Source organism: Podarcis gaigeae (assembly GCF_964106915.1).
Source record: "Podarcis gaigeae genome assembly, chromosome: 2".
NCBI classification, from domain to species: Eukaryota; Metazoa; Chordata; class Lepidosauria; order Squamata; family Lacertidae; genus Podarcis; species Podarcis gaigeae.
The window spans coordinates 121,451,764-121,471,109 of record NC_139679.1 but is presented as its reverse complement, the minus strand read 5'-3'; the positions used below and the strand labels follow the sequence as shown (position 1 = coordinate 121,471,109).

Here is a 19,346-nt window from a genome sequence, read left to right as displayed (position 1 = left end):
TGGAGGTGCTGCATTACTCAGTAAGAATGAACCTGAACTTCCTGAAATGTATGGAATCTTCTTACATTCTCCCGAAACTTTCAGGGGAAGATGCTTCCCCCCATCATTTTCCAAAGATGAAAAATGAGTGGGTTTCAGTATTTGAGGCCTCAAGCCGTGAGAACAAATAAATAATAATAATAATAACAATAACAATAATATATTAATTGTATCCTTCCCATCTGGCTGGGTTTCCCCAGCCACTCTGGGTGGCTTGCAACATATAAAGCACAGCCAAACATCAAACATTAAAAACAAGATATCCTATGCCAGCAACAAACAAACTAATAAATAAATAAAACCAACAACAACAACAACAAACAATTTACAGTTATACCCAAATTAAAGTAACTGCCAACCTCAACTAAACATTTAACCAACACCAACACAACAAAAATGAAACAGAGGAACCAAAATTAGAACTGTTTAAAACATACAGGAGTGAAGACAGGAGTGCCTGGCCTGCTCTGGTCCATGGGGTCACGAAGCGTTGGACACAACTAAACTAAACAACAACAAAACATGCAAAAACATTTTAGTCAGTTGCCCGGACCCAAGAGTTGTTCCAGCAATGTCCCTCCAGCCTCCCAGGAGCTTTCAGGGTGAGTGTGGGCCCCGTCCCCTAGGCCAGGTGGAATTGGGCCTTGCATTTTCATATATAATGTTAAGATAGCCAGTGTTAATGTTAATTAGATAAAAAAATAGGTATATAAAAAATAATTAGGTAAAAAAATTAGGTAAAAAAATATGTACAATGGATGAGACATTTTGTAAAGTCAGTGTGTCCTACCCTGATACATGTCACTTAGACGCTAAGACAAGCACGTGCTACTTCCTTCCCACCATCTTTGTCTCTCAGGTGAAGAAATACTGGTGGCAAGACCTGCTCAGCCGTCTCCTGTTCACAACAGACAGGAAGCAGTTGCTGTGACACCAGATCAGGTAGGGGGAAGGGTCATTGTGGGGAGAGACGTTAGGGGGCAGCCTGGGTTCTTCTGTCTTCTGCTCACCTCTGTAGGCCAATGTAAACTTCTTTATTTGAGTTTGTCAAACTGCCTGCTAGGGAGGCTGTGGGTGCCCCTCAAGAAGGTTTAAGTTCTGCAGGATAATACTCAAGTCATCTTACTTTGAGGCGTAGTCTGGATTTTGCTGGTAAATAACATAAAGATAAGGGACACGGGTGGCGCTGTGGGTTAAACCACAGAGCCTAGGACTTGCCGATCAGAAGGTCGGCGGTTCGAATCCCCGCGACGGGGTGAGCTCCCGTTGCTCGGTCCCTGCTCCTGCCAACCTAGCAGTTCAAAAACACGTCAAAGTGCAAGTAGATAAATAGGTACCGCTCTGGCGGGAAGGCAAACGGCGTTTCCATGTGCTGCTCTGGTTCTCCAGAAGCGGCTTAGTCAAGCTGGCCACATGACCCGGAAAAACTGTCTGCAGACAAACATCGGCTCCCTTGGCAAATTAAGCGAGATGAGTGCCGCAACCCCAGAAACGGCTGGACCTAATGGTCAGGTGTCCCTTTACCTTTAAAATAAAGATTACCTACAACAATTTCAACTATTTCCTTTTCTCTCAGGGTCCCGTGTTGTTTGAGGAGGTTTCTGTGGATTTCACAGAGGAGGAGTGGGCTCTGCTGGATCCTGACCAAAGGGCACTGCATAAAATAGTCATGGAGGAGAATTGTAGGAATGCTTTCTCTCTTGGTAAGGTTCCTTGTTTTCAGAGTTGATGAGAATAGCATTTAGAGCCTAAAATAATGGGCCGGGTTGCACATTTCCTTTATTTTAGCAGCTCACTTCCCTTTCTTCCAGTCTGTGTCACAAATTCTTTGCGACACTTTAGCGAAAATGCTCAGAGTTCCAGGTTCTAAAATGCAGTATATTTATTGTGAGCTATATATAAAAATATCTACAGGCTATAATACACGAGCAGTTCATACAGTCAAACAGAGCACCTGGCTGCACCTTAAGGCAAATAGGAAGACTCTCTCTCTCTCTCTCTCTCTCTCTCTCTCTCTCTGACCACGCTCCTCTTACACCACCACATTACTGCTGGACAGGTTTCCCTTTTAAACTGATGACAGCCAATCAAAACCAGCAAGGAAAGAGAAGCAGAGTCTGGACAACAATAAAAGAAATTGGACAGATTTATTTATATCAAAGCTCAAAACTGGTGAAAATATGCAAGCTCAGCAACAGCTGAAATATAAGGAATGTATGAGTGACAGACCAGAGAACAATTTATAGATGGAAAACAAATTACCGTAACCAAACAGCTATCAAGGAAATATGCATATTACAAAAGGGTACCCACAATCCTGTCCCATGACTGAACTTTAACACAAGGCTAGTTCTTTTATTTATCAGGCTGGACTAAATGTTTTCTCTATGCCTGAAAAGCAGAACGTTCGACTCCCAGGGTGTTCGGGAGCCAAGGTACGACTGTAATGAGCTTCTGCCAAAAGAGAATACACATGATTATTCCATGATTTGCCCATTCCATAACCCTGTGAGTTAGCCTAGTCTGAGAGAGAGTGGCTGCCTGAGATCCCGCAGGGAGTTTCATGTCTGAGGTGACAGTTTTGTTCCGGTCTCTATGGATCCAATAGAATAGAGTATAGAATCCTGGCTGGCAGTTATGGTGTTAAAAATGGCAGATAAATGGATGATAAGACCTGCTTTGCAGCTAAGATCTTTCCATTCCTCCATTATCACAAGCTTTATGTGTCACTGCCAGTTAGCTGTGGAACTCCATTTGTACCTCAGGTTCTTAATAGTTTCCTCTCTTCTTTGTGACAGGACATGAATGGAAAACCAAAAATGAGGGAGAACCACACGGGGTGTTTGCAGAATGGGACACATGTATACAGAGAGGAGCTCAGAGAAGGAAACCTGAAGGGGAAGAAAAGGGGAGGAATAGGTCCCCTTTTTCTCATGGCAGCGTGAGCCATCAAATCCGAGTCCAAGAAAATACGCAAAAGAGAAAAGAAGCAAGTACGCGCTTTGTATATTGGAGAAGTTTCCCTTCTAAATCAAATCTGAAAACTCATTACAAAATCCACACAGATAAAAAACAATTTAAATGCCTGGAATGTGGAAAGAGATTTTCACGAAAGACACATCTCTCTATTCACCAAAGAGTTCACACAGGGGAGAAACTGTTCAAATGCTTGCAGTTTGGAAAGAGAATCCGTCAGAAGACTGCTCATCAAAGAACTCACGCAGGGGAGAAAGCATATAAATGTTTAGTGTGCGGAAAGAGCTTTCACCAAAATTATGTCCTTTTTACTCATCAGAGGATCCATACAGGGGAGAAACCTTTTAAGTGCTTAGCCTGTGGAAAGAGCTTCTCACAGAAGATACACCTCACTACTCATCAAAGAACCCACACTGGAGAGAAACCGTATAACTGCTTGGAGTGCGGAAAGAGCTTCACTCGGAAGACGAATCTCATGTCACATCAAAGAATTCACACAGGGGAGAAGCCATATAAATGCTTGGAGTGTGGAACAAGCTTTCGTAACACTTCTACCCTTGTTAATCATCACAGGATCCATACAGGGGAGAAAGCGTTTAAATGCTTGGAGTGTGGAAAGAGCTTCCGTCAGAAGAAAAACCTTTCTGCTCATCAAAGACTTTACACCGGGCAGAAAGCATATAAATGCTCAGAGTGTGGAAAGAGCTTTCATCGAAATTCTGCCCTTCTTACCCATCAGAAGATCCATGTAGGGGAGAAATTGTTCAGATGCTTGGAGTGTGGAAGCAGCTTCTTAAGGAAGACACACCTCACTACTCATCAGAGAATTCACACTGGGGAGAAACCGCACACATGTTTGGAGTGTGGAAAGAGCTTTTCACAGAAGATCCATCTCACCACTCACCAAATAATTCACACTGGGGAGAAACCGTATAAATGCTTGCAGTGTGGGAGGAGCTTCACTCGCAAGTCAAATCTCACTTCCCATCAAATAATTCACACACGGGAGAAGCCTTTTAAATGATTGGAGTTTGGAAAGTGTAGAAGCAGTCTGAATATGGAATGTGAGTCTGAGACAGCTGAACTCCGCTTTCAGATTAGAGCTAAAGTGGCAAGGAATGGGGGATGGGGCAAGACTTGAGTAGAGTCCTGAGGGCAGACGTGGTCCTACTTCAGGTGGCAGAAGCCCCCCCCCCCAGTTGGCACACCCAAGGCTGCCCCACTTGCCCTGCTGCTTCTGCCAGCGGTGTAAAGCACCGTCACTTGTGGCGTCGATTTTGAGCTCTCACCCCAAAATGGCACAATCATATATGTAATCAGCACCAGTGGCGGTGATGCTTCTCTGCCAACATCAGAAGAAATAATAATAATAATAATAATAATAATAATAATAATAATAATAAGTAATATATTATTTATACCCCACCCATCTGGCTGGGTTTTCCCAACCATTCTGGGTGACTGCCAATAGAATATTAAAAGCATGATAAAACATCAAATATTAATAACTTGCAGGCGCCACCACCAAGAAGGCCCTCTGCCTGGTAGTATATCCTGTTTCTTAGGAAATGCTGTTTTCATGTGTTTCCCCCCCAAATCTGCTTCCGCTGAGCATACGCCTAGAAGGATTTTAACTAGTCCGGACAGGAAGAAGCTGAACAGAATTAGAATCCAGTCCCCACCCGCTCCCTGGTACCACTCCCAGAAAGCCTGCTTTAAGAAACCTACATTGGCTTCCTCTTTTAAAAGTGTGACACCACTGGTAAAAAGGATTGTGTGATTTCCTCTGGGTTGCCAGGTCAAATGGAATTAGGACCCACTTTAAGTCCTCCCCTGTCTGGCTCTGCCATATCACACGGGTATATCTGGTTTTGAATTATGTGACATAGTCAAGTGAGCCAGAGATGCTCTACGTCCACATCAAAACTCGCCCATCCTGGTGGGTCTTAGGTTAGGGCTGCACACTGAGCTACTAATTCTCGGCCTAGCCTACCTCAGGGCTGTTGTAAAAATTAAAAAGGTGCAGGGAATACAGTGTACACAACCTTGACCTCCTGGGAGAAAAGCAAAATAGAACGATACAAAAACTCTAAACGTGCACTTTCAGGCATAGAGAAAACATTTAGTCCAGCCTGATAAATAAAAGAACTAGCCTTGTGTTAAAGTTCAGTCATGGGACAGGATTGTGGGTACCCTTCTGTAATATGCATATTTCCTTGATAGCTGTTTGGTTACGGTAATTTGTTTTCCATCTATAAATTGTTCTCTGGTCTGTCACTCATACATTCCTTATATTTCAGCTGTTGCTGAGCTTGCATATTTTCACCAGTTTTGAGCTTTGATATAAATAAATCTGTCCAATTTATTTTATTGTTGTCCAGACTCTGCTTCTCTTTCCTTGCTGGTTTTTTTTTCTTTTTTTAAAAAAAGATTTTATGCACAAACAAGGCAAATGTAAAAAGCACTAATGGTCAATCTACAAAAATAGAGACTGTAGAGCTTTTCAGCATTCCCCAGGTGTCTCTGGTGTCTGTATTGTTGTCAGTGGGTCTTGTGTCTGTCTTAGAAATCTATACCACCTGATGGCAAAAATCACCTTCATGGTTACAACTTGTGACCAAACCATCTTCTGCCACTCACTCATTTAGGCTGCCCAATTTCTTGGATTTCCGGTTTTCTGGAATGACCAAGTCAGGCATACTCTTTTTTTTACTTCAACACTTCTCTTCCAAGACCTGTGTGTGTGTGTGTGTGTGGTTTTTTTTTGTGTGTGTGTGTGTGTGTGTGTGTGTGTGTGTGTGTGTGTAGGTGTGCACACTTGCCTATGCAGCTGTTTAAAACTCTCTTGACTTGCCAGTCGCTGGAATGATTATTTTGCATGGGTGTAGGCAGTGGAGGGTTTGGGACGCAGGTGGCGCTGTGGGTTAAAGCCTCAGTGCCTAGGACTTGCCGATCGAAAGGTCGGCGGTTCGAATCCCTGCGGCGGGGTGCGCTCCCGCTGCTCGGTCCCAGCGCCTGCCAACCTAGCAGTTCGAAAGCACCTCCGGGTGCAAGTAGATAAATAGGGACCGCTTACCAGCGGGAAGGTAAACGGCGTTTCCGTGTGCGGCTCTGGCTCGCCAGATGCAGCTTTGTCACGCTGGCCACGTGACCCGGAAGTGTCTCCGGACAGCGCTGGCCCCTGGCCTCTTAAGTGAGATGGGCGCACAACCCCAGAGTCTGTCAAGACTGACCCGTACGGGCAGGGGTACCTTTACCTTTACCTAGGCAGTGGAGGACAGCTCCCCCTAAATCAGGTAAATACCGTATTTTTCGCTCTATAGGACGCACTTTTCCCCCTTCAAAAATGAAGGGAAAATGTGTGTGCGTCCTACTGAGCGAAGACACCATAGCCCCGCGACCCTCTCCCAGCTGGAGAGGTGACGTGCGGCTATGGCAGGAGCCTCTATTGCCGCGTGTCACCTCTCCAGCCAGAAGAGCGTGTGCGGGGCTAAAGAAGCCCCCCGCGACCCTCTCCCGGCTGGAGAGGTGACGCGTGGCTATGGCAGGAGCCTCTCCACTGCTCCCTGAACTGCTCTTTGGGGCTGGTGGTGGGCTTCCCACCGCCAGCCACAAAGAGCAGGTCGAAAGGAACCTGAAGCCTGGAGAGTGAGAGGGGTCGGTGCGCACCGACCCCTCTCGCTCTCCAGGCTTCCAAGGTAGCTGCCTGAATGCACCTTCAACGGCACCTTGTTTTAGAGCGGGAAAACAAGAGGGGGAAAATTCTCCCCCTCTCTGCGCAGCACCTCCTGCCGCATTGCTGAAGCGGCGCTGGGCAGAGAGGGGGAGAAATTTTTTTTCTTGTTCTCCCCCCTCTAAAACAAGGTGCATCCTATTGTCCGGTGTGTCCTATGGTGCGAAAAATACGGTAAATAAAAATGCTTACTAGAAGTAGAAACTGTGGAAAGATTTTGAGAGTTTTTTTCTGAGCACTTGGGGGTCACAAGAAAATAATTTAAAACAATGATGGCCATCTGTCAGGGATGCTTTAATTGAGATTCCTGCATTGCAGGGGGTTGGACTAGATGACCCTCGGGGTCCCTTACAACCCCACAATTCTATGAACTGTGGTTGAGATGTTTCTTTCTGAATCTGCTAGACCTAGGAAGATTAACAGGTGGGCTTCCTGCTCTCACCCCCAACATAAATCCTGGCTACGCCCACGTTAGTTTGCACCATTTATAAATGGTGGTTTCAAAGATCACCAGTGTTGAAGCACTGATTCTTCAACATCAACTTTGTTGGACTGATCATGATGTGTAGATGCCTGATTATCATCTTCCAAAGCAACTACTGTATTCTGAACTTAAAAATTGAAAGCGTAATGCTTGTGGTCAACGAGAGGTTTAAAGACTGTCTCAAGGCAAATCTTTAAAAAATGTAGTATAAACACTGACAACTGGGAAACACTGGCCTGCAAGCTTCTTCCAGTACACTGATAGTAGTTCGCCTGTCCTCCCAAGTGATGTGTAAGGTTTTTCAGAGACATCGTTGATGGAATCTTTCGAGAGGTTGGAGATGGTGTTTGTAAGTGGTCCATGGTTCACAAGCATACAGTAACGTTGGTAGTACAATGCCTTTGTAAACAAGCATTTTGTTTTCCCTGCGAATGTCCTGGTCCTCAAACGCTCTGCACTTCATTCGGGAGAAAACCGCACATTTATGTAAACACATTTATGAAACACATTTATGTAACCTGTTTAGGGAAGTTTTTAATGTCTGATGTTCTGTTGTGCTGTTGGGAGCTGCCCAGAGTGACTGGGGAAACCTGGCCAGATGGGCAGGGTATAAGCAATAAAGTAGTAGTAGTAGTAGTATCTGAGACGGACTAATACCTGAGACCTCCAGGTATAGGGCAGTATATAAATTCAATAAATAATATTGACAGACTGACTCTTGCGGCGGCAAGACTGACTCTTGCAGCATAAGCCAACATACCTGCTGCTCTTAAGGGAAAAAATCTGGAGGGGGGAAAACTGCCTCCGGCACATGACATCCCAGGACCCTATTCTGCAGCATTAAGCCTTTGCATAGTGTTTTGGACGCACCATTCTCACAGAGAGCAGGCTCCCTGCGTAATAGAAATTCCTTGGAGGAGGATGCCTGGCCGGGAGATTCCTAGAGAGGACGCGAGGAGGAAGAGTGTCTCCAGAGCAACTTGCGAAGCCTCGCAGCCGCTTCCTGCCCCGCCTTCTCGAGTGGGGGGTGGGCTCTGGCACGGGCTGCCCTGGGTGTTTTCCTCCTGGTCGGGTCGGGAGAGCTTTGGGGTGATTCCTGGGAAAGGGAGGGAGGGAGAGATCCGGTCAGCAACTGGAAGAAAGGAGGGTTTGGGTGTGCTTCACATTGGGAAGGTGGAAAGTCTCTCGCCTGTCCTCTGGGGCATTTCTGCATTTTAACCTGTATTTTAAATACCCCCCATTATGTTTTTACTGTAATTTTACTGTTGTTAGCCGCCCTGAGCCCGGCTCTGGCCAGGGTATAAATATTAATATTAAATATTATTATTATTATTATTATTATTATTATTATTATTATTATTATTATTATTACTGAGCCCTGTCCAGAGGAAAGAGATTCACAGGATCGTAGAATTGGAAGGGGCTCCGAGGATCGTCTGGTCCAAGGTAGGAATACGCAGCTGTCCCAAAGGGAGATCGAACATGCAACCTTGGCATTACGTCTTAGCACCAACCGACAGAGCTGTCCAGGCTGACTTCTTAGAGAGTCGGTGCGAAACTTTGAATTGGGATGAGGTGGGAGAAGAAAGCAGGAGGGGGAAAATATATCTCCGCTCAGAGGAGTGGAACCTCCATGTGTTGAGAGTGTATACCAGATAGCAGGCACTGCAGAGAAATGTTCTGACTTTGCATGAAACAAATGTAATAATAACAATTAATTTCATTGTTTATATCCCAACCATCTGGCTGGGTTTCCCCAACCACTCTGGGCGGCTTACAGTATATATAAAAACATAATAAAAACATCAAGCATTAAAAACTTCCCTTTTACTGTTGTTAGCCACTCTGAGCCCGGCTTCGGCTGGGGAGGGCGGGACATAAATTATTATTATTATTATTATTATTATTATTATTATTATTAAATATAATTATATTATTATTATTATTATTATTATACAGGATTGCCCCCAGATGTCTTCTAAAAGTTGTGTAATTCTAGAAATGTACATTTATTGCCCAAGAGAGTTTGAAAGTTAATCAGTTGCCATTTCATTAGTTAAGTGGCTGCTTTTCTTTTTTAAATATTTTAAAAAAGATTTCTTAATTGTCTCTTTTTTCAAGTTGCGTTTTCTACAGATCAGTTTCATTTGCTGTGAGGCATTCGTGTTGTGTACAATGTTAGGGTAGGAAGAAAGGGGGGAAGAGGGGGAGGGGCATGGTGAGTGGGTTGGGTGATCGGGTGTCAATGCTTCAGTTCTTGTGTGGGGTTTTGTGTCAGCATCGTGGCTGCTTTTCTTTAAACTAAGCTTCATGACAGTTGACAGTTGACCAAGGTTGCCAGTTTGATCCCTGTACAGGACAGCTGCATATTCCTGCATTGCAGGGAGTTGGACAAGATAATCCTCAGGGTCCCTTCCAACTCTGTAATTCTATGATTGTATAAAGCTATATCACCTCCAGCGCCAGGGACTGGATGCCTCTAGATACCGGTTGCTTTTGTGCTCATGTGTTTCTTGCAGGCTTCCCATTGGAGAGAGCCAGTGTGGTGTGGTGGTTAAGAGCGGTAGACTCGTAATCTGGTGAACCGGGTTCGCGTCTCCGCTCCTCCACATGCAGCTGCTGGGTGACCTTGGGCTAGTCACACTTCTCTGAAGTCTCTCAGCCCCACTCACCTCACAGAGTGTTTGTTGTGGGGGAGGAAGGGAAAGGATAATGTTAGCCGCTTTGAGACTCCTTCGGGTAGTGACAAAGCGGGATATCAAATCCAAACTCTTCATCTTCACTGTGAGAACAAGAGGCGGCACAAAATGGATCTTTGTCTTGACTCAGCAGCCAGGCTCTTCTTAGACCACTGGGAGGGATCTTCTGAGTCTCAACCAGAAAAAATACTTCAAGGAAACTCGCCAACAAGTCTCATTTTTCTCTGGGTCTTGGCATTTAACTGCCTTTACTTCTGGGGGATGTCCTGGTTGATATTCAGACTCATCTACATTTCCAGGGGAAATCTTCCTCTCCAGAAAGGTATAATTCACTCACCAAACCATTTGTTCATTTTGCAGGACTTGGTAGAACCTCCATTTTGGACAGCCTCTAGCAGAACAGGAAGAGGTCTTTTGGGCCCAGTCTTCCTTAGAATAGAGATCAAGGATGGAAAAGGAAGATTCAGCTGCCCACGAAGCAGGAAGAAGTCCTTGTACAAACCAGGCAGGCAGCCCCAGGGAATTATGGGAAAGAACAGTGCAGAAGGTCCAGGGGAAGGAGGACACGCCTGGCTCAGATGTGCAGCGCCAGCGTTTCAGACAGTTCTGCCACCAAGAGGCCAAAGGTCCCCGAGAGGTTTGTAGTCAACTCCACCATCTCTGCTGTCAGTGGCTGAAACCAGAGCGACACACAAAGAATCAGATCCTGGACCTGGTGATTCTGGAGCAGTTCCTGACCCTCCTCCCAGAAGAAATTGAGAGCTGGGTAAGGGAATGTGGAGCAGAGACCTGTTGCCAGGCAGTGGCCCTGGCCGAAGGTTTCCTCCTGAGCCGGGCAGACGACAAGAAGCAAGCAGAGCATCAGGTAAAATATAGTTCTGTCCTGGTACTTCAAAGGGGCTCAGAATCTGAGGGACAGTGGGCTAACGCTCTCTGCAATTGTCAAACCTTTTCTGGGATTCATCCACGTAGGAATGTCCCAACTACCAAGACCTTTTATTTCTAGTCTGCCTTTACTAATCCTTCTCCCCGTTTTCTGTCTTTGATCCCTTTATTGTTATTTCAGGTAAAGGGGCCATTTGCAGAAGTGTCTGAAGATTTCTCTGCACCGGAGAAGGTTCTGTCAGAGACCAAACGCAATCTCTTGCAAAGGGATAATGTTCAGGAGATAGACAGACATGCCACCTCACTGGGTAAAGACTAACTTCATCTCCCTCTATTGATTATACTATAAATCCTTGTTTTTGTTCTTTGGAAACTTGGTTCAAAAGTGAATTGGCATCCAATTCTTGAGAACTTAAACCAGTGCTACCGGCTTCACACTTATGGTTGTCATTCACAGGTGATGAAATGAGGCTGGCAAAACCTCCTTGGGCTTCTACTTTTTGCGATGGTCAAGAAGCAGCTGCTGTGGAACCGGATCAGGTAGGTGGATCGATCGGTGTTGAAAGAGGCTTGGAACCTTATTCTTCTCCTCACCCCTAAACAGATTTCTCTTCTCCTCTTTTCTTCTTTCATAGCAGCCTGCCTAGGAGGCTGCGAATGCCATTAAAGAATGTTTAAGTTCCTCAGGATAATAATAACCTTTCTTTGGAGAATGTTATGGGTTTTGGTAGTCCATTAAGGGACCAAAAGAGAAGGCAAGTTGCACAACAGTACTGGCCCTGGCATGGGGGCAAGAAGTGAAGGACGCTGAGTGGGGTGTTTGTAAACAATGACAGAGGTTTGAGTAAAGCAGGGATGGAGTACTACTGTGAGGAAAATTGTGGTATTTAACAATAGTAGAGGTTTGAGCACAGAACTCTGGGATATTTGAAGTCTCCACATCCTTTATCTCTTCTCTTTCACATGAGGCAGCTGAAGAATGGGAGAGGGAGAGTTTGAGTACAGCAAAAGGGAAGAGAAACTGAAAGGGGCGGGGAAAACAAGGACAGAAGTTTGAGTAAAGCTGGGGGTGGAGGGACAGAGAGGAGAATGATGATTTTATTTTTTATTTTTAAAGATATTTATTAAAGTTTCAAAGATTATATAAAAACAAAACAACAATACAAACAAACAAAAAACAAAAACAAGTATAATTTCAATCCCTTATTTTCTTGTAACTTATTTCCCCGACTTCGTCATACCTCCCCTTTCTGTATTCCAATTTCTAATTATTAATTCAGCAAATCCTCTCCCTTATTTTTCATTTAATTTTTAGCCTTTCTTTTCTTTTTACTTAACCATTACAGCTGTAAACCACATAATTTCTAAACCAACGTCATTCTAACATTCATTAATTTTGCAATGTTTCTTAAGATAGTCCTTAAATTTCTTCCAATCTTCTTCCGCTGTCTCTCTTCCCTGGTCTCTGATTCTGCCAGTCATTTCTGCCAGTCCCATATAGTCTATCACCTTCATCTGCCATTCTTCCAAGGTGGGTAGATCTTGTGTCTTCCAATACTTTGCGATGAGTATTCTTACTGCTGTTGTATCGTACATAAAAAACGTTCTATCCTTCTTTGACACCAATTGGTCGGCCATACCCAGGAGAAAGGCCTCTGGTTTCTTCAGGAAGGTATATTTAAATACCTTTTTCATTTCATTATATATCATTTCCCAGAACGCCTTAATCCTTGGGCACGTCCACCAAAGGTGAAAGAATGTTCCTTCAGTTTCTTTACATTTCCAACATTTATTATCGGGCAAATGATAGATTTTTGCAAGCTTGACTGGGGTCATGTACCACCTATAAATCATTTTCTTTTCTTTTCTTTTTAAATATATATTTATTAAAATTTTTAAACATAAATGCAGAAATAAAGAACAATATAACATATATCATAGCATACTTTCTTAACTTCTTAGGACTCCCTCACACCTCCCGCTCCCACTTGCATCGTTGTCAATTCTTGCCCGCAATTTATCATCTTGTTTACAATCTTGTGTCACATTCATTTAACTATAGTCTATTAATTCTCCAATAGGTTTACAATTTATTCCCAACTTACTTATCATCTTAATTCCATCTAATTTAGTGGTGCACAATTATTTATGATCTAGCATCCTTTCTTAACATTCAACCAAATTGCAATGTTTTTTTAAATAAATCTTAAATTTCTTCCAGTCTTCTTCAACCCTCTCCTCTCCCAAGTCTCGGATTCTGCCAGTCATCTCGGCCAGTTCCATGTAATCCATCAGTTGCATCTGCCAGTCTTCCAGGGTGGGTAGATCTTGAGTTTTCCAATTCTTGGCGATAAGTATCCTTGCTGCCGTTGTTGCATACATAAAAAATGTTCTGTCCTTCTTTAACACCTTCTGGCCGACAATACCCAGAAGGAAGGCCTCTGGTTTCTTGGTAAAGGTATACATAAATACCTTTTTCAGCTCATTATATATCATTTCCCAGAAGGCCTTCACCTTAGGGCAAGTCCACCAGAGGTGAAAGAATGTTCCCTCGTTTTCTTTACACTTCCAACATTTCTTATCAGACGAATGGTATATCTTGGCAAGTTTAACTGGGGTCATGTACCATCTATATATCATTTTCATAACATTTTCCTTCAAAGCATTACATGCAGTGAAGTTCAGCCCAGTGGTCCACAACCTTTCCCAGTCCTCAAACATAATGTTGTGCCCAATGTCCTGAGCCCACTTTATCATAGCCGATTTAACCATTTCATCTTGTGTGTTCCATTTTAGCAGCAAGTTATACATTCTAGATAGTACCTTAGTCTTTGGTTCTAACAATTCTGTTTCCAACTTCGATTTCTCCACCTGGAACCCTAACTTTTTATCATTTTTAAAGACTTCTTTAATCTGAGCATAGTGTAACCAGTCTCGCACTTTATCCTTCATTTTCTCCAAACTCTGCAATTTCCAATTATTTCCATCTTTTTCTAGTATTTCCCAATATTTTGGCCATTTGGCCTCCATATTGGGTCTTTTTCGGGCCTTAGCTTCCAGAGGTGAAAGCCACCTTGGAGTTTTATTTTCCAATAAGTCTTTGTATTTTGTCCAGACATTAAACACTGCTTTCCTGACAATATGGTTCTTAAAGGCCTTATTGATCTTAACCTTATCATACCATAAGTATGCATGCCAACCAAAAGCATTGTTAAAACCTTCCAGGTCCAGTACATCAGTGTCCTCGAGAAGTAGCCAGTCTTTTAGCCAGCAGAAAGCTGCGGCTTCATAGTACAACTTTAAGTCTGGCAGGGCAAAGCCCCCTCTTTCTTTCACATCTGTTAATATCTTAAACTTGATTCTGGGCTTTTTGCCCTGCCAGACAAATTTAGAAATATCTCTCTGCCACTTCCGGAAGCACTCCGTCTTGTCCACAATCTGTAATGTTTGGAATAAAAACAACACTTTTGGCAATACATTCATCTTAATAGCAGCAATTCGGCCTAACAAAGAAAGTTTTAATTTTGTCCAACTGTCCAAGTCTCTTTTAATTTCAGACCAACATTTTTCATAATTATCCTTAAATAGACTCAGATTTTTTGCTGTTATGTTTACCCCTAGGTACTTTACTTTTTTAACTACAGTTAGTTCTGTCTCTCTCTGAAACTGTTCTGACTCTGTGTCTGTCAAATTTTTTTCCAACACCTTAGTTTTCTGTTTGTTTAATTTAAATCCCGCCACCCAACCAAAGTCTTGAATCAGTTGTAATACTCTTTTTGTACTAGATTTTGGCTCCTGCAGGGTCAAAACTAGGTCATCTGCAAAGGCTTTCAGTTTATATTGTTTCGCTCCGACCTGAATCCCTTCCACCAACCGGTCCCCTCTAATCATATTCAAGAGCACCTCCAGAACCAAAATAAATAACAAAGGGGAAATCGGGCAGCCTTGTCGTGTTCCTTTTTCAATTTTGAACTCTTCTGTGTGGTATTTTTGTTCAAGAAATGTATTTCTAAATGTTGAGTCCCTTTTTTCTTGTTTATATTAATAAATGTTGCACTTCTAATATATATATATATATATATATATATATATATATATAATTTTCATAATATTCTCTCTTAAGGCATTACATGCCGTAAATTTCATTCCGGTGGTCCACAACTTTTCCCAGTCAGCAAACATAATGTTATGACCAATATCTTGTGCCCACTTAATCATGGCTGATTTCACCATTTCGGAGAATGATGATTTTAAACAACAGAGCTTTCAGTACAGTGGAAGCAGAGGACACACAGGAAAATGGCAGTTTTAAACAGCAGAGTGAGCAGAAAGTAATACTGAGGGCAGTGAAAGTGGCACTTTAAAGAATAATTCAAATACAGCAAGAAGGGAGTTGGGAACAGATTAGTTGTGTTAGCTTTTTTGGTGTCAGCGTCTGTGTTGTTCCCCATCATTGATTTTTCTCCTTGTTAAAACTGGTTTGGTTTTTTTTAAGGACCAACTGCTCTTTGTCTTTCCACCAGTGCTTTACTCAAGCCTCTGCCTTTTTAAACCCTCCCCCCCCCTTTTTGTCTGTCCCTCGACACCCGCTTTACTCAAACCTCTGATGTTGTTTGAGTACGGTGAGAAGGGGGAGACCCTGAATAAAAAAAGCTGGCTGTTTTAAACTTCTCCCTTTTCCATTCTACAGCTGCCTCATGTGAAAGAGATAAAAGATGTGAAGCCCTCAAATATTCCATAGTACCTTCAAACAATGTATTTCACTCCTGGTATCATGCATTCCGTGGGATGTGGGTGGCACTGTGGGTTAAACCACAGAGCCTAGGGCTTGCTGATCAGAAGGTCGGTGGTTCGAATCCCCGCAATGGAGTGAGCTCCCGTTGCTGGGTCCCAGCTCCTGCCAACCTAGCAGTTCGAAAGCACCCCAAACTGTGCAAGTAGATAAATAGGTATTGCTCCGGCGGGAAGGTAAACGGCGTTTCCGCGCACTGCTCTGGTTCGCCAGAAGTGGCTTAGTCATGCTGGCCACATGACGCCCGGAAGCTGTACGCCGGCTCCCTCGGCCAGTAAAGCGGGATGAGCGCCACAACCCCAGAGTCGTTCGTGACTGGACCTAATGGTCCGGTGTCCCTTTACCTTTACCTTTACCATGCATTCCAGATTCAGTGTAGCTATTTAGAAGAATTAAATTAAAATTAAAATACAACATTAAAATATTGAAAAATTAAAATATTAAAATGCGGCCTCATCACAGGAGGAGAAGGAAAAAGGAAAAAGAAAGAGGGGGAAGGAATCAAATTGGCTCCAAGCCAAAGGCCAGGCGGAACAACTCTGTCTTACAGGCCCTGCAGAAAGAAATCGGATCCTGCAGGGCTCTGGTCTCATGAGGCAGAGCGTTCCTACCAGGCCGGAGCCAGTGTTGAAAGGCCCTGGCTCTGGTTGAAGCTAATCTAACTTCTTTAGGGCCTGGGACCTCTAGGGTGTTGCTGTTTATGGACCTTAAGGTCCTCCATGGGGCATACTAGGAGAGGCGATCCCGTAGGTACGAGGGTCCTAGGCCATGAAGGGCTTTAAAGGTCAAAACCAGCACCTTAAATCTGATCCTGTACTCCACCGGGAGCCAGTGCAGCTGGAAAAGCACTGAGTGAATATGCTCCCATGGCAGAGACCCTGTGAGGAGCCTCGCTGCAGCATTGGAGTTTCTGGGACAGCTTCAAGGGCAGCCCCACGTAGAGCAAATTACAGTAGTCAAGCCTGGAGGTGACCATCGCATGGATCACTGTGGCCAGGTCAGGGCGGGAAAGGTAAGGGACCAACTGCTTGATGCGGTGAAGGTGGAAAAATGTTGCCTTGGCTGTTGCTGTAACATGCGCCTCCATGTTTGGGCGTCAAGGATTACACCCAAACTCTTAACGGAAGGTAATAGCACTAATTGGGCCCCCGCAAGAGAAGGGAGTTAGTCCCTCATCCCCATAGTTATCTATAAAGTAGCAACTATTTTCCTTTCTTTCAGGGTCTAGGGTTGTTTGAGGAGTTTTTTGTGTATTTTACCGAGGAGGAGTGGGATCTGCTGAATCCTGACCAGAAAGCTCTGTATAAAGAAGTCACGGAGGAGAACTGTTACAGAACCCATTACAAAATCCACACAGGAAAGAAACCATACAAATGTTTAGAGTGTGGAAAGAGCTTTTGTCAAAGTTCGGACTTCATTACCCATAAAAGGATCCATGTAGGGGTGAAACCATTTAAATGCTTGGGATGTGGAAAGGGCTTCTGTCAGAAGACACTTCTCGCTACCCATCAAAGAGTTCACACGCAGGAGAAACCGCATAAATGCTTGGATTGTGGAAAGGACTTTCGTTACAGTTCTGCCCTTATTACTCATCAAAGGATCCACACAGGCAAAAAACCGTATAAATGCTTGGAATGCGGAAAGAGCTTCTGTCAGAAGGTAAGTCTCATTTCTCATCAAAGAATTCACACAAGGGAAAAACCACATAAATGCTTGAAATGTGGAAAGTGCTTTCGTCACAGTTCGGCCCTAACTACCCATCAAAGAATCCATACAGGGGAGAAACCATATAAATGCTTGGAATGTGGAAAGACCTTTCGACACAGTTCTGCCCTAACTACCCATCAAAGGACACACACAGGGAAGAAACCATATAAATGCTTGGAATGTGGAAAGGACTTTTGTCAGAAGATAAATCTCACTAGTCATCAAAGAATTCACACAGGAGAAAAGCCATTTACATGTTTGGAGTGTGGAAAGAGCTTTGGTCAGAGGGCTTACCTTACTTTCCATCAGAGAATCCACAAAGGGGAGAAACCACATAAATGCTTGGAGTGTGGAAAAAGCTTCATGCAGAAGAGAAGGCTCACTTCCCATCAGAGAATACATACGGGGGAGAAACCGCATAAATGCCCAGAATGTGGAAAGAGCTTCTGTCAGAAAGCAGATCTCACTATTCACCAAAGAATTCACACGGGGGAGAAACTACACAAATGCCTGGAGTGTGGAAAGAGCTTCTTACGAAAGACACATCTCACTACACATCAGCGAATTCACACTGGGGAGAAACCGCACACATGCTTGGAGTGTGGAAAGGGCTTCAGTCAGAAGGCGCATCTCACTACTCACCGAAGAAGTCACACGGGGGAGAAGCCACACAGATGCTTGGAGTGTGGAAAGTGCTTCACAGAGAAAAGAGCTCTTACTTCTCATCAAAAAATCCACACGGGGGAAAAGCCACATAAATCTTTCAAGCACGGAAAGGTCTTTCCTCACAGTTGCGACCTTATTACTAGGCCTACCCAAGGCAGAACGGCTGGCAGTAGCAACGGCTGCAGCAACACAGTCCAGACTGATTTGCCCCCAGTCGTATTAGCCCATCTTCCTCCTAGTACTGGTTGCGTTGGGCAACATCAGCCACCTCTCCCGATTCCTAACTTTCCTGTATCTTCTGGTTGTGGGGACAAGCGTTCCCCTACTGCCGGGGTGTTGTTTGAGGAGGCAGGAGGCCCTGGCAGCAGCAGTCTTGCAGAGTCGTCCACTTTAGTGAGCGAAGGGAGAGAGCTCAGCCCACTGGTGGACATCAGCTTATCTGAGGAAGTGTCTGTATTAGATGCCCCCAGCTTGATTGAAGGTGAAGATCTCTTCCATTCCTCTTCCCTAGGCAGAGGTGCTTCTGTCTGGAGCCCTGTGGAGCAGGAGCAGCAGGAACACAACCCACCAGTGCTGCGAGGGGGTACCTCCTACGGTTCCCCCACTGCTCCTGGGGTGGGGCTGACCCCCCAGACTGAAGGCAGCCAGCCTGATTCACCACAGAAGCGGCAGAGCATCGTGTGGGACCACTTTGAGGTGGGAGTGGATCCCAGCACCGCCGTCTGCAGCCACTGCAGGCGTGTCATGAGCAGGGGCAGAGACTCAGCACATTATAGTACCAGCAGCCTGCGCTTGCACCTACAGAGACAGCACCCGTCCATCGTGCTAGGAGCACAGGAAGCCAAGTCCCAGCCGCCGGGGAGCAAGGGCCAATGGGTGACAACCTAGTGCTAGGAGTAAGGGCAAAGTCCTCTGCCAAATCTCTGTCTCCCCTCAAGCCAAGACGCTTAGGCCGGCAACGGTGTGGAGGAGGTGGAACAAGGGAGGTGGGCCACGAGGTGGGAGGTTTTGAACACCAGACCCGATCGCAAAATGCACGGAAGACTCTTGTGATGAAATGGATTGCCATCAGAACTAAAACCATATGCACGTAACCAAGTGTTTGGTAAGAGCGATTTAAAGTAGTTCATAGGTAACAATAAATAATAAACATGGAATTAATAAACCTAACAAAACAATTTAGCCAAATATATGCAACGTATCAAAACTCTACTGGGCGTCAAATGCTTTTTGACCTTTAGGTCTTCTAGAGTGGACCTCATTACCTATCTGTATGTATAGCCACTTTTTGGCTTGAATATCTGATGCTGAAAACAGTTTACAAATAATGGCAAATATATGTATCTAATAGCGTGTATTATATCT

The 19,346-nt window shown here is 44.3% G+C and overlaps 3 protein-coding genes across 9 annotated transcripts in view; 2 read left to right on the top strand and 1 right to left on the bottom strand.

The window, feature by feature from the left end:
• Positions 1 to 19,346, bottom strand: part of LOC310837292 (uncharacterized protein) — a 530,615-nt gene that overhangs the window by 158,098 nt on the left and 353,171 nt on the right. The window lies entirely within an intron of this gene.
• The window catches only part of LOC310837226 (uncharacterized protein), a 74,293-nt gene that overhangs the window by 2,339 nt on the left and 52,608 nt on the right, over positions 1 to 19,346 (top strand). For 3 of the 7 annotated variants that reach the window (XM_083723389.1, XM_083723391.1, XM_083723390.1), the window contains exons 3-4: positions 10,998 to 11,124; positions 11,274 to 11,356. In XM_083723389.1, the coding sequence (XP_083579515.1) occupies positions 10,998 to 11,124; positions 11,274 to 11,356 (210 nt within the window). Of the gene's footprint in view, positions 1 to 8,226; positions 8,406 to 10,291; positions 10,797 to 10,997; positions 11,125 to 11,273; positions 11,357 to 16,829; positions 19,174 to 19,346 lie in introns of those variants that run through there. The other 4 variants (XM_083723392.1, XM_083723388.1, XM_083723379.1 and 1 more) reach the window with 4 other exon arrangements.
• On the top strand, positions 10 to 5,380 carry LOC310837712 (uncharacterized protein). Its single transcript, XM_083724723.1, has 4 exons — positions 10 to 127; positions 899 to 981; positions 1,616 to 1,742; positions 2,838 to 5,380. The coding sequence occupies exons 1-4, from the start codon at positions 124 to 126 to the stop codon at positions 4,037 to 4,039; spliced, it is 1,416 nt and encodes a 471-aa protein (XP_083580849.1). The 5' UTR covers positions 10 to 123; the 3' UTR covers positions 4,040 to 5,380.